The sequence below is a fragment of the Etheostoma cragini genome, chromosome 1 (assembly GCF_013103735.1).
Source record: "Etheostoma cragini isolate CJK2018 chromosome 1, CSU_Ecrag_1.0, whole genome shotgun sequence".
Lineage (NCBI taxonomy): Eukaryota > Metazoa > Chordata > Actinopteri > Perciformes > Percidae > Etheostoma > Etheostoma cragini.
In genome coordinates this window covers 12,672,101-12,684,994 of record NC_048407.1, presented here as the reverse complement: position 1 = coordinate 12,684,994, position 12,894 = coordinate 12,672,101, and the positions used below count along the sequence as shown (strand labels likewise).

Here is a 12,894-nt window from a genome sequence, read left to right as displayed (position 1 = left end):
ACACACACACACACACACACACACACACACACACACTCTCTCTCTCCTCCATTTACCACCTTATCATAGACTTTCATGGTGAATGGAGATTCATGTAGACATGTGTGTTATCACTGTGGAATTCTCCAAACGCTCTGACGTGTGTTATCATATGGGAGTCGATTCATTTGTAGCGGAAGGAAGCTGTTTGGGTGTTTCAGACTTCTCAAAAGACGCTTGTGGTCTTCAGGGCCCGCTGCTTACCGTCATCAGCCCCCCCACGAGATCATTCGTATGGGGATCTTCATCCTTGGTACCGAACTGTGGGGAGTAGAGCTCAGTTGTTCTCAGGATCTCCAGTACCCGATCCAAGGCCTCTGCCACAGGCATGGGGCTGCTTTCCTGCGCGGCATTGATGATGTTGATCACCTGGATGACAAAATAAGTAAGGTTAATAAGTAAAAATAAGTAGGGTTAATGTGTTATTAAGCTTAAACACACAGGGACAGACAGACAGACAGACAGACAATATGTGCTTTATTCTGGAGAGATGCCTAAAGGGAATAACTACATAGTCAAATGATGCAGCAGTGAAACTGCAGTATGTCATATGACCCATCCCTGGGGACTTTCTTTGTTTTTTTGTCGGCTTTTGCTGTTCTGTTTGAATTATACGGCTGAATTAGTTTGATAATAACATTAGTATCGTTATTGTAGTTACTTTGAGTTCCTGTTAGTGCTTTTGTTTTGAAGGTACTGGGCAGCCTGAGCCACACAGTGAGGTTTACACATATGGGTAAGCAGGGATAGTAGCAGGTAGACACTGGGGAGGGCTAATGGTGTTTTTACCAGGGCAGGAGAGACACCATTGTTCTTTCTTTCTTTGTTTGCTTGCTTAAAAAAAATGGTTAAATAAACCTCACAAAAAGGCCATGCTTGCCTGGACAATTATATTTTTATTGCCTGCGTAAGATTCATTCCTTCTGTGCTTCAGTGGCTGTTTGTTTTTGAGTTTTTTGTGTGTTTTTCTTTAGTCTGAGAACAACACGCCACTACACAGACTATCGAGGCTGCAGACATAATGCTATATGATGCTTTCCTGTTTCGTGCATGAATGCAGCATTTCATCATCCCCTTTCAACATGGTATGCATGGCCTCTAGCCTGAGTGCTAATACAAGAAGTGCTCAGGGCGATCGTGGCAGCTCATCATGAGATACAAAACACCAGTACACAGTGTTAATCATATGATGAAGGCTGGGAGGGATGACGGGGAGGGAGATTAACCCACCTTAGTGATGGGGGCTTCGATAGTCATGGAGTGGATTCGGGCCATTGAGGAATGCCTTCGCTGTGAGCTCCCTGGCAGGATGAAGAAGAAAACAATACATCCCAATATTATCATTCAACAACAAATTAAGTACAAGTTAAGTACATGCAAACCCACTAATGAGTGTGTTTGTATGTGTGTGTCCAATCAACACTTGATGCAAACAGACAACTGGGAAAGTTTCCATCGTGTCTCTCTCACTTTCCTCTCACCATCGCTCCCCCGAGATGTTGTGGATCTTACGTCCAGAGAGCCTTTCCTCCGGTCTTTGTGCTTACTGGATTGGACGTCTGGGGAAAACAGAAAATACTTTACATTTACAGGCACACACCAGGGGTGTTTCTAGGACTTTAGCAGGTTCAGGGTTTAGCCCAAACCTATTATAACAAACTGAATGTAATGCACGCAGAGCAGATCGCAAAAACTGTTTTTCCCAGCTTGTAAATAGCCAATGCGTGTTCATTTCAGATGCCCAGTTTGTAGATGTAAGTTAGATGGCACACACATTTGGCCTAATCACAGTTGGTCTGGCAACTCAAAAGGCAAAGATTTTGTCCCGGTATGTGTGGCCACATATGATTTGGAGGCTATGGGGGTCTTCTCCCTAAAAGTTTTAAGTATTAAACACTTCATTTCCTGCATTCTGGTGAGTTGTTATGCACCCATTTCCAACTTTTTTCTGCAGCAATTTCTGCAGGAAATATCTTTATTTGTGTAAAGGGAAACATAAGTGACAATTCAAAAAATAAAAAAAACATAATGTAAGATAATGCAGTAAGGTTCTCAGGCATTATATTTCTTTTCATTTACGGTATTTATTCTTCTGTTGATTAACATTTCTCATCTAATGTTTTTCTCTGCTGAGTCAACACACATGTCGGTATAATCTGCTCCTCCCTCCTCTTTTGTGTCTTTTGTTGATGACGTTACCTTTTTAAATGTGCATGTGGCACTTATTTATGTGATCGATACATGCATTCATTTTAATTCATTAATAAACCCCTGGAATGTAATATTTCAGATGTGTTTTAGCATTATTCTGCTCATATTCAACTCATCCCATCTGTATTTTCTGGCTTTGGAGGAGTTGTGATATTAAAATTAAAGTTATATTATTACAAGAATAAAGTCACAATATTTCAAAAAATAATCCAACCGCGAAAGTCTGCTGTGCATTACGTTGTTGCTCTGCTAATATGGTAGGCTAGATCTCCGACCTTCTGACAGACAAAGAGCCCTGTTTGAGACTCTGGTCTCTGAACGAGACAAAGTTTAGGGTAGCGGCGGAACACCGCTTCACGTCAGAGGTGAAAAACTGAAACTATGACAATGGACACAAAGCAACGGACAGGTCAGAGCTCTGTGTGTTTGAGCCAAAATCAAAACTCTAAATGCCACAGGAACCTCAAAACAAAAAGCAGCAATATTATTACACACCTAAACCTTTTTGTTGCCTACATTAAAAATAACATTCAGAGCTACCATTAAAAAATTTGGGGCTGAAGCCCCGTAAAAATGACGTGGCAAGACAACGCCGATGGCCCACACAAACAGTTCAAGTTTAGTGACAAGGCTGAGTTTGGTCAGTTTTTGATCACTATAACTGTACTTAATGATTTTGTGGTAACTTACAAGTTTAGTTTAGTTTAGTTTTGAGGTTTTAAAACAGTAAAATGTGAATGGGTCAAAGTTGGGAACAAAAATGCAAAATGAGACTTAAGACTTGCCCAACAAAGTGAAATGTGATAATGTACATCATATCAAACATTCTTCAGATAAAAAGAAGCTACTGTAAATTCCCCAGAAAACTGGATCTTCAAGTCAAAACCACAGGTCAAATGAATAGAGAAAATAGCAGATATTATAATCTATTTTATTTAAATTGTCATCTCTATCCAAGGCATTTAAAGGACAGGGCTGGTTTTAATTCTATATTTTTCTTATTTTCAACAAATCTTGTAAAAAGATGATGAAACCCAACAATAGTGCATCTGTCAATACTATCTAACTTATATATTTCACTCAACCTGACTATTTACTGTTATCAGGGTTTTGTAAAGACAAAGTTTAAAGTGATAAAAAGACAGAAGTACGGGTGTTTGTAGAGGTGAAGTAGAAGTTGTTGTTTTTTTTTTTTTTTAATGTATCTGAAAATGTACATTTGGAAATGTATTGTTGTTACAATTTCTAAATGCCCTTTAAATGTTAAAAAACACACCTCTGACACAAAAAGGTAAAAGTAGACTAAGAAACAAAAGAAATTAAAAACAGAGTAGAAAAAGAAAGCTTAAAACACATTTTTCAAAATGGCAAATGCTGACATAACTCTTTTGGCCGGGTTGTACCATAACATTCAAAGCATATTCAACCTTTAGTTGAAGGGCGGTTGCATAAGTGTTACCGTGAAATATATAAGACCATGCAAAGCTTCATAAACAAACGGCATGATTTCAAAGTCACTTCTTTTCAGTGAGCTGGTGAAATGAGAGATATGATCCCCGTTTAGTTGGCCTGCTAGGAGCGTAGCTGCTGCATTTCGAAATCAGTTGCAGCTGTGAATTGGCTTTACGCTTGATACCACAATACAGCAGGGAACAATAGTCCAGTTTAGAGGAAAAAAAAGCGTGGATACATTTTTCAAGGTCAACAAAAGACAGCATTCATTTCTCAGCGAGATAAAACAGGACTGGACAATGATTTTCTGGCATGGTGCAATCACTGACATGTATCCAAAGTTTTGGAGTTCAGATTCCCAAATGTGTCACCCATTTATTTTTATTTACATCTAACAGATATTTGGTGATTGCAAACAGTAAGTTAAAATGAGTATCATCTGTGTAAAACTGGAACAATTGTTGTGCTTTCTTACTAACAAAAGGGTGGGCTCTCACACCCTTAAAACATTTGACGGATCACGAGTGACATCACTATTGTTAATAACCTACTACTCTACTAACAAACTACTCAAATCTGAAAGACTTGTTATTCTAATACAAAGTAGAGTAAGGACCGAGCTGTCTTACATCAACAGTGGGCATTTTCAGAATGGATCTTACCTGTCTGAGACTCTGCCTGCACACATTCAGTGGATTTATCACTCTGCATGGACAGAATAGAAAAGCACAATTGATACAAGGCGGCCAGAATGCTCCTATTATTCATTATTAATCAGCAAAACTGGAAACACATCTCACCTTATTATTATCATTTAAAGGCCGGTTGATAGACACATAGTGTCTGATTTTTCTGTGAATTACAAAAGCTAATTAGTTCACCAGAAAAAAAGCGATCCAATCATTAGTCATTCAGTATAACTATTCGGTTGCGGGAAAGGTAATTTATATTTGGCAAGACTGAATGAGCCATGCCTCAACATACGGTCACTCACCCTCCCTGTCCAATTACAGGTGTGATCTTCACATTTTGCTGAATGCTGTCTCCATTCTTCTTTTTGGCATAATAAATCCCCTGCCACTCCTGGAACATACCAAGACAGAACAGAGAGAGAGGAAATGAAACATGCAGACAAAAGAACCTTTCATCATAACAGCGGACAACATATAATAATTATAATCTTTTGAAAATGTCCTAAAAGTGGGTGTGGACTGGATGCAGCATGGCGGTGTTTGTGATGCATGTAAGGTGGTGATGTCGGGTCGGTCAGAGTATTTCAGAGAGCAGCAAGTTGCTTTAATGGGTAGAGGGAGCGCTCCTGGAGTCCGGCGCGCTTGTTTCATGTCCCCCCACCAAAAGATTGCCGTGGCAGCTTAAAAAGGCCGTTCCTGCTGTTAGCCTGTCTGGGACTGACCTTCGCTCTCTGTGTAGTAAGATTACTGCACAGCCATCAACCGTTCTTCTTACGCACATGAAACAGAGCTGCTGGATGGCCAGTGGCGCTCAATCACAGCACACATGGATGCACGTGCACACATGCATGCACAGACACAAAGGCAGGAGCAATATTCTACATGGCAAGACTACCTGTGCTCAGGTATCAACAATCACAAGAAAGTGATCATTTGTTTCCCGATAAGATTAAGTTCCTGATAAAATAAACCTAGTGAAAATTGGGTTTGACCCGAAACGTATAGTGGAGATGATTTCATGAATGCAAATTACCTTTCCTTTCTGTATGCAGGAATTTATTGTTTCAAGGAGATCAGGCTTATTCTTCTCACTTTTAGGCACTTCCATTATTTCCTTCCCTATGAGCTCGCCTTGTTGGTAGCCCATAATAGACTCGTAGGCAGGGTTCACGTACTGCAAATGAAAGGTAACACAAGTGTTACACGCTTAATTTGAGATGACCGTTTATAAAATCCATCAACTATTTCAGACACAGTTAAGATGATGACACATGAACCTTGTCTACGTAAACAATTTAGAGGAGCTGACACATTTTTTGCCTATTTCCAGGAGCTCAAAAACATATATTTCATGTAAAAAAAACACAACATGACACATAACAGAACATAACATGGCAACAGTGCTTTGATGTTGACAAGAGGAGCAATTCAGAAAGACAGGGACCGCAACTGATATCTGGGATCACAAGACATGAACAGGCACTAAAACAGCAAAGGAGGGAGGAAGTTAGAAAGAAAGAAAGAAAGAAAAGGAGTGGGAAGACAGAGTAAGAGAGAGATGACCTGTTCCATCACAATAAAGCAACTAGAAGTATTAAAGTTTATTAGAAACCCACCTGAATTACTTGATCTTCAGAAGTGATCTCTATGGCCTCTTGGCTTTGTTCTAGAGCTGTGAAAATAGCATTTCCAGCCCTTGTACAGGTAGAGAAAAAACAGTATCAGAATCCTTGTTAACATATGCAACAAGCCGTGTCTACAACCTACATTTACACTTTTTAAAGAAAGAGTTAAAAAGTATTAAAATTGGCATAAAAAAAGTAGAATTGTTAAAAGCCGATCATCTTTCTGATGACCTGCTCTCAACAGCCTTGAGTAAGGGTACTACTATATTCAACTAATTGAAAATGTAACAACAACACTGTACAGTACAAAGTACACGACTCACCTTAGTTTAAACTGCGCCCGCACCTCTCCATGCTCCAACTGTAGCAGCTCATTATAGCAGGCCATCATATTGGCATTCTCCACATATCTCTAAGGGTTAGAGGGCCACACAGATCAATCAAAGACAACTAAAATTTCATTTTTTTGATTGATATTTTCATATCAATGTACCAATTACAAGATATATTTTAATGCTGCTGTTGCCATGACTAACAATGCTTCAGGTATAGGGAACTTAAAGCACATGTCTCCTGAACAAACAAAAAGGTTTTACAATCTGTATTCCTGCCCTACGTTGAGTGTTGACAGTTGGGATATAAAAAAATATCGAAAGAACAATACAAATACGGCAGCAGAAGACACATCCACCCACCCACACCCAACCCCCCCTCCCACACACACACACACACACACACACACACACGCACACACACACTTACCCTATTAAAGCCGGCATTGATCAAGGGCATCACAGAGGCTTCTTCTCTGTCTGGCCTTAAAAAGAACACATGTTAGTACCCAAAAATATCTATGAAAATTGATTGTGTAAAGAACATCAGAGGTTTGCTCCATATGGCCTACAGACCTCCGCTGAGTCAGGCATTGTAATTCTGACAATACTCCAAATCATTAGACAGGCAGCAAAAAGGACAAGAAGTAACAGAAAGGGAGAGGAGGGGGTCAGCAAGTGTTACGTACCTTTTCACAACGGCGACTATCACAGTGTTTTCTGACGAGTTGACCGCTCTAATTGACCTGAATGTAAACAGAGGGAGCCTTTTAGACAGTAAGCAGGCTGGTGGAAAAGCCCCTGGCATGAAAAAAATCAATGTATTTTTCAGTTTTTCACGCTCCGATTCTCCCAGGCAGGCAGAGCCCAGCGGTGGAGCTCTGTGAGCAGGCTTAGGCCTCTGAAAGAATGCTGTGTACAGGGCCACTCATCCGCCTGTGGTTTCCCCCAGCCAGCGGTCATAAAGGCCCTTTAGTTCCCCATCGGAGCCTGTGCGTGTACACTGAACATATGGATGGGCCAAAATGAATGGGGTTAACATACACACTGGGCAGGGCAAATTAATGTTTGTAAATGTGTTTTTGGTTTGGGCAGAGGCTAAAGATAGAGGGTGGTATGCTTATTTCTCATCGACATGACTCCACTAGGTAGCATGCGATGGAAGCTGATGAGCCTAAAGTGAACTGGCCATTTACCCCAGGACAGATTCGTTACCGCGTGTGTCACCAAATGTACTGCAAGTCATGAGGGCTATAATTGTATCGAATTTAGAAAAGTTAAATGGGATTCAGCTATGTCCACTACATTAGTGATTCCCAACCAGAGGCACTTCTTCTGTTGCCAAAACGGTATGGAGAAAGATGGTGGAGTAGCTCAACTAATTAGAAAAATATTATGATAATAATTGGATATAAAAAAAAATGTTTGAGGTTGACAAAGACATTGAGTGTGAAGTGCCATGCACCCCAACTGTAATGCTCATGAAGTACTTGTCCTTGATCATTATATCACAATATCAAAAACGTATCACAAAATACATGTAAACGCCATCATTAGTTCCGTTTTGGGTTTTTTATGTTTAATGCCAATCTAACTTTTGTTGCTAGCTTCAATGTAAAACCTTAATATCAATAAAAATATCATCACAAAATAATCCGCAATATTTAGTTCAATTTTTGCTTGTTGTAAAATTTTTTGATAATATAAATGCTGGAATATTGTTACATATCACATATTGTTAACAGAGAGTTCCCATTTTCAGTGGTTTATTCATTTATTTTTTATTACCTTATTAAAAATAAATCATAGAAGGTGCAATGTGTAGGTACCGCTATTGAACTAAGGCATATCAAAAATGTCAGTTTACAGTAAAATACTAATATTTTTTTTATTGGAATTGTGCTAAATGTTCTGTGTTTGACTGTTAAATGTAAGTAAGTAAAATTTATTTGTATAGCACTTTTCTCAGATTAAGATCACAAAATGCTTCACAACAAAAGCATTTAACAATTCTCATAAATACAATACATCATAAAAATAAAAACAAAAGAATAACACGTACACATAAGACCAGCCTAACCACCCTACAATCTAGTTAAAAGCCTCTTTAAAAAGCAGAGTTTTCAACTGAGTTTTAAAGTTTTCCACACAGTCTAAGCAGCGCATGGAAGGAGGCAAAGCGTTCCACAACCTGGGTGCAACAGCTTGAAATGAGCGGTCCCCCCTAGTTTTAAAATGTGTACGGGGGGCAACTAATAGTCTCTGGCCTGTTGATCTCAAACTACGTGAGGATGTACGCAGCTGTATCAGGTCTGAGATGTATGGGGGTGCCTGTCCTTGTAGGGCTCTAAAAGGTAGGACCAGAATTTTGAAGTGCAGTCTAAATATTACTGGTAACCAATGAAGTGAAGCTAAAACTGGAGTAATATGTGCCCTTTTACTCGTGTGGGTTAAAAGCCTAGCAGCAGAATTTTGAACAGTCTGGAGACGACAAAGATCCTTCTTATTAAGACAAATAAAAAGACTGTTACAATAGTCTAAGCGAGACTATTGCAACGCTTATTGCTGGCAAATTATATCTATGTTCTCATCCTTGTATAAGAACACAGAGCAGATTTGATGGTGTCATGTTATACTGATCAATGACATGTTTTATCTGTTCCACAGTGAATACTGAACTTTAGCAAAACTTAAAAAGAAAAAAAAAAAGGAAAGCCCAAAAAGTAAAAACATATCTGGGGAAATATATACTAATTACATTTTTTTATTACCAGACAAAAAACAGACAAAAAGGCACCACACCGCATCATTGTAGAAACACAATATATAAATACAAATATAATACAAATAGTTACAAATACATTGATTAGGAGATTAGTAGCTTACCGGCATAGTGCTTCAGCATCAAAGTGTCTGGAATGTCTGTGGTCAATGATGACGAGGTCATGATGCTTCTCCAAAAAGCATTCAAGAGCCGACTCGGGTGTTCGTGCTATGCTGCACCTGAAGTTGCCCTTCTCACATGCCCAGCAGAAGCCATTACTCTGACTGTCCTCTTTGGCAAAAACTAAAAGTACCTGCAAAAAGAGAGATGACAAAGCACATATATCCAACTGTTTAAGTGACCTCTTGAATTGTAATATTACCACCACTCAAAATATATCACTTATGGAAAAGTACAGTTAAAGAGGGCATTGTAAAGATCTATAATACGCTGTCACGGCAAATATTCAAAGGCAATGATGTCAAAAAACACTGAAGAGAAAAAGGCAAACATCAGAAAACCCTTACATGTAAACAAGTTTTATAGTGTGTTTGTTATACATGTACTCATGATTCAACGATTATTCATTTAGTTGCTAAAATGTCAGAACATCACCATTTCCTAGAGCACAAAAGTGACATCTCTCAATTGCATGTTTTGTCCAATTTTCAAAGATATTTAATTTACATTGACACAAAAACAGAGAAAACCGGCAAATCACTGCCAATAGAACCAACTTCCTTTTCAAATTTTTGGTTTGTTAAGATTTAACAATAAAATATTGTCAATTGTGAAGTATTGTGTACATCTAACTTGTACATGATGAGAGAAATGCTACATTCATGCACATGTGGTCTCTTTGGTTTGTCACAATTATATAGAGACGACATTATTTGAAATGACACGGATACATTACAAAACGGCTACAGGGCTAATGGATATCTAGCTGTGATGTGATTAGAAATAAATGCCATAACTAATCATAGATGATCTGCCTCAACCCTGCACTATAGAAGTAGTTGAGTAAGAAACAAGAGAAGAGAGAGCTACAGTAAAATGTGGTTTTGATGCTTCAGTGTCTCAACGGCTCTGAGTTGCCAAGTCATCATTGGTGCATTCATGCTCATTTGTGCCGGTCATCCTAATCAGCCTGCAGTGTGGGCTTGACTGTGACCTCAGGCCTCTAGCGGACAGGCCCTGATTGATCAGGCTCAGCTCGTACTTGGGTGCGTCACAGATTTTATTGTTCACTGTTGTGATCTATGACACAATTAGTCGAGGTGGCCTTGACTAACTGCGGGCCCTCCCACCCGCTCTGCCAAGCCTGTGGCAGAAAGGGCTGCTGCTACCGTCCAACCAGTCCTTGAGAGCACAGGCTTTCTCTCTGCCAGCATACTTTCACATAACCCCTCGCTTGCGTAAATACTGGACCAGAGATTTCGGCCCGCCTCCAACAGCAATGCTGCACTAAGAGCAGATTCATGAGTCACTCTCTCAAACAGACGTCATCTCCAACTGTTGGCAGAGAGCAGGATGACAGTAAAGAAGGGAAAGTTTGTTCTGCAGTTTTGAGTTTGCATCACACCTGTAAAATTGAGTTAGGGGACAAAGACCTGACTTTGTTGGTAAAACTAGAGCAACTGTCCTCCACACAATGATGGGATAGAAGATTGGTTGTTTTGACAGTTTATTCTAATGATCAGTGTGCTTTTATTTCACTATGCAGCATCAGGCCTGAAACATAGAGCCCTTACGCCTCTTAGGGGTGTTGTTAACGCAAACCATATTCAGCATATGAACATTTTCCCTACAAGCGGCAATAAGTGTCCGGTTCATAAATACATCACCGCCGAGTCCTGCAGCTATGTTCGGTACGCACAGGGAATTAGATCAGAATTCCACATTGGGATGTTGGTAGAAAAGTCAACATTCCCGCAGAGGTGGAGGAACGGGTAATATAGGCTGAGATAAGGTCTCTTCAGATGCCTGTGTTCAGACTAGACAGCTAGGCCTCGCTCAATAATAACACACCCAGTCGCAAGAGATTGGAGAAAGAAAAAAAAGTCTCACAGTACGTTCAAGCGCAAAACCCGCTTATGCTTTACATAAGCGGGTTTCTTTATGCTTCAAAGAAACCAATGGAAAAGGCAGAAAAAGTTGCAGAGAAACAAAGACAGAAAGAGGGAGAAAAAAAACGAGTTTGAAGGGAGCTCTGTGTAGAAAACATCATTGTTGAAAGCAGAGAGGGCCTGGCCAAATCCTGTGAGCCATGTAAAAAGAGGAGGAGTAGAGAGGAGGGCATGACAGGATCAGCTGTGAGTGACAAAAACAGGAAGGGGATATCTCTTTACCTCGTTTTCCTACTGCGGTCACACTCGAGTGCATCAGACAATAAAGCAGAGTCTGTGGCATTAAATATCAGGACGTCTGATGTACTGCTTTTTATTTTTTACTCTAGCTGAATTCATATCATCATTGTAATATTAAATGCAGCTGTTTTATTTCAATAAATATTGGTGTTTTACTTGAAGGAGCTCTGTAATTGGGCTGCGACTAACAATTATTATATGACTGATTGTTTTGTCTGTGAAGTTTTTTCCTCTCAGAGCCCAAAGTGACGTGGCTGTCGTGTTTTGTCCCACCAACTGTCCAAAACTTAGAGGGTTCAGTCCGCTAGTAAGCAGCAAATCCTTACATTTGGGAAGCTGGAACCAGCATATGTTTTGCACTTTTGGTTAGAAAAATGAATAAAACCATTAATCAATTATGAAACTAGCCGACAATTACTTTCCAGCTTTGCAATGCACCCTTGAAACCAAATTGTATCCACTCTCAAAATACATTAAACAATTCCTAAAAAGCTGACTCCATGTTTTCACACAACAAGCACGCCAAAGGAACAAGCACAGTACCAGACTGTATAATGACCCATTGAACGTCAGAGAATGTCCTAGCCAAAGTGACGAAACTGGTCCATGGATCCTCTGTGCAGTTCTTCCATAACGTGCATTGTTCATTATGGTATGTACTTGGTCATAAATGTTTGGCCTTGTTGCCCTGACAACCCTAGGCTGCATCGCACACAATACTCCCATTAACAGTTTTATTTCTTCCTCTTCTTTGAAAGTTTGCATGGGGACTTTTGATCTTTGAGAAATTCCAGATTAGTTCTGACTGCATACAAAAGTCGGTGATGATTAAACCAAATAAAAAATAAAAATAATAATCTGAGAAAAACAATGCTCCAAATATTGACAGTCACACAAAGTTTAGCTCTACGGCTCAGCTAAAAGCCCCTAAATGACATGAACACAAACATTTCACTGGAGCACTTCTGTTGTTCCGTGGAAATCCTCAATGGCTTCAAGCACATACACATTAATCATGCAGCTGTTTGGCATTGTTTTACAATACCTGAAGTGGGTCTTTAAATAACTTCATTGGTCCAAATTGCACCTCTGTTAATGTGGTCTGAAAGAAAAGAAAAATACAAGGGTTAGAAAAAGAAACCTGTTTTCTGGACATTGGCTTTTCTTCATCACTGTTTCGGGTCCCACAGACCCCAGTACTATGTGTGTAATACACTGACCTTAATTAAAACCCAATATGCAGAAAAGTATGTATGAAGTGGCAACCCTGCTCTTTACAACGAAATGAGCTTTAAAGACAATATACAGTATAGAAATAATCATAAAGCAATGCTAAATCCCCAAACACGTAAGTATTGTTTTATATGGGTTGCGTATGAACATGTATCTAATCAGTCACAGAAAAAGAAA

At 39.5% G+C, this 12,894-nt stretch overlaps 1 protein-coding gene across 2 annotated transcripts in view; it reads right to left on the bottom strand.

The window, feature by feature from the left end:
* The window catches only part of pde8a (phosphodiesterase 8A), a 47,784-nt gene that overhangs the window by 11,977 nt on the left and 22,913 nt on the right, over nt 1-12,894 (bottom strand). For both annotated transcript variants that reach the window (XM_034870926.1, XM_034870934.1), the window contains exons 2-14: nt 12,530-12,586; nt 9,238-9,428; nt 7,041-7,097; nt 6,782-6,836; nt 6,343-6,431; nt 6,011-6,089; nt 5,428-5,568; nt 4,697-4,785; nt 4,503-4,554; nt 4,365-4,407; nt 1,521-1,598; nt 1,270-1,340; nt 244-408 (exon numbers count right to left, since the gene is read on the bottom strand). In XM_034870926.1, coding sequence (XP_034726817.1) covers nt 244-408; nt 1,270-1,340; nt 1,521-1,598; nt 4,365-4,407; nt 4,503-4,554; nt 4,697-4,785; nt 5,428-5,568; nt 6,011-6,089; nt 6,343-6,431; nt 6,782-6,836; nt 7,041-7,097; nt 9,238-9,428; nt 12,530-12,586 — 1,167 coding nt within the window. The remainder of the gene's footprint in view (nt 1-243; nt 409-1,269; nt 1,341-1,520; nt 1,599-4,364; nt 4,408-4,502; nt 4,555-4,696; nt 4,786-5,427; nt 5,569-6,010; nt 6,090-6,342; nt 6,432-6,781; nt 6,837-7,040; nt 7,098-9,237; nt 9,429-12,529; nt 12,587-12,894) is intronic.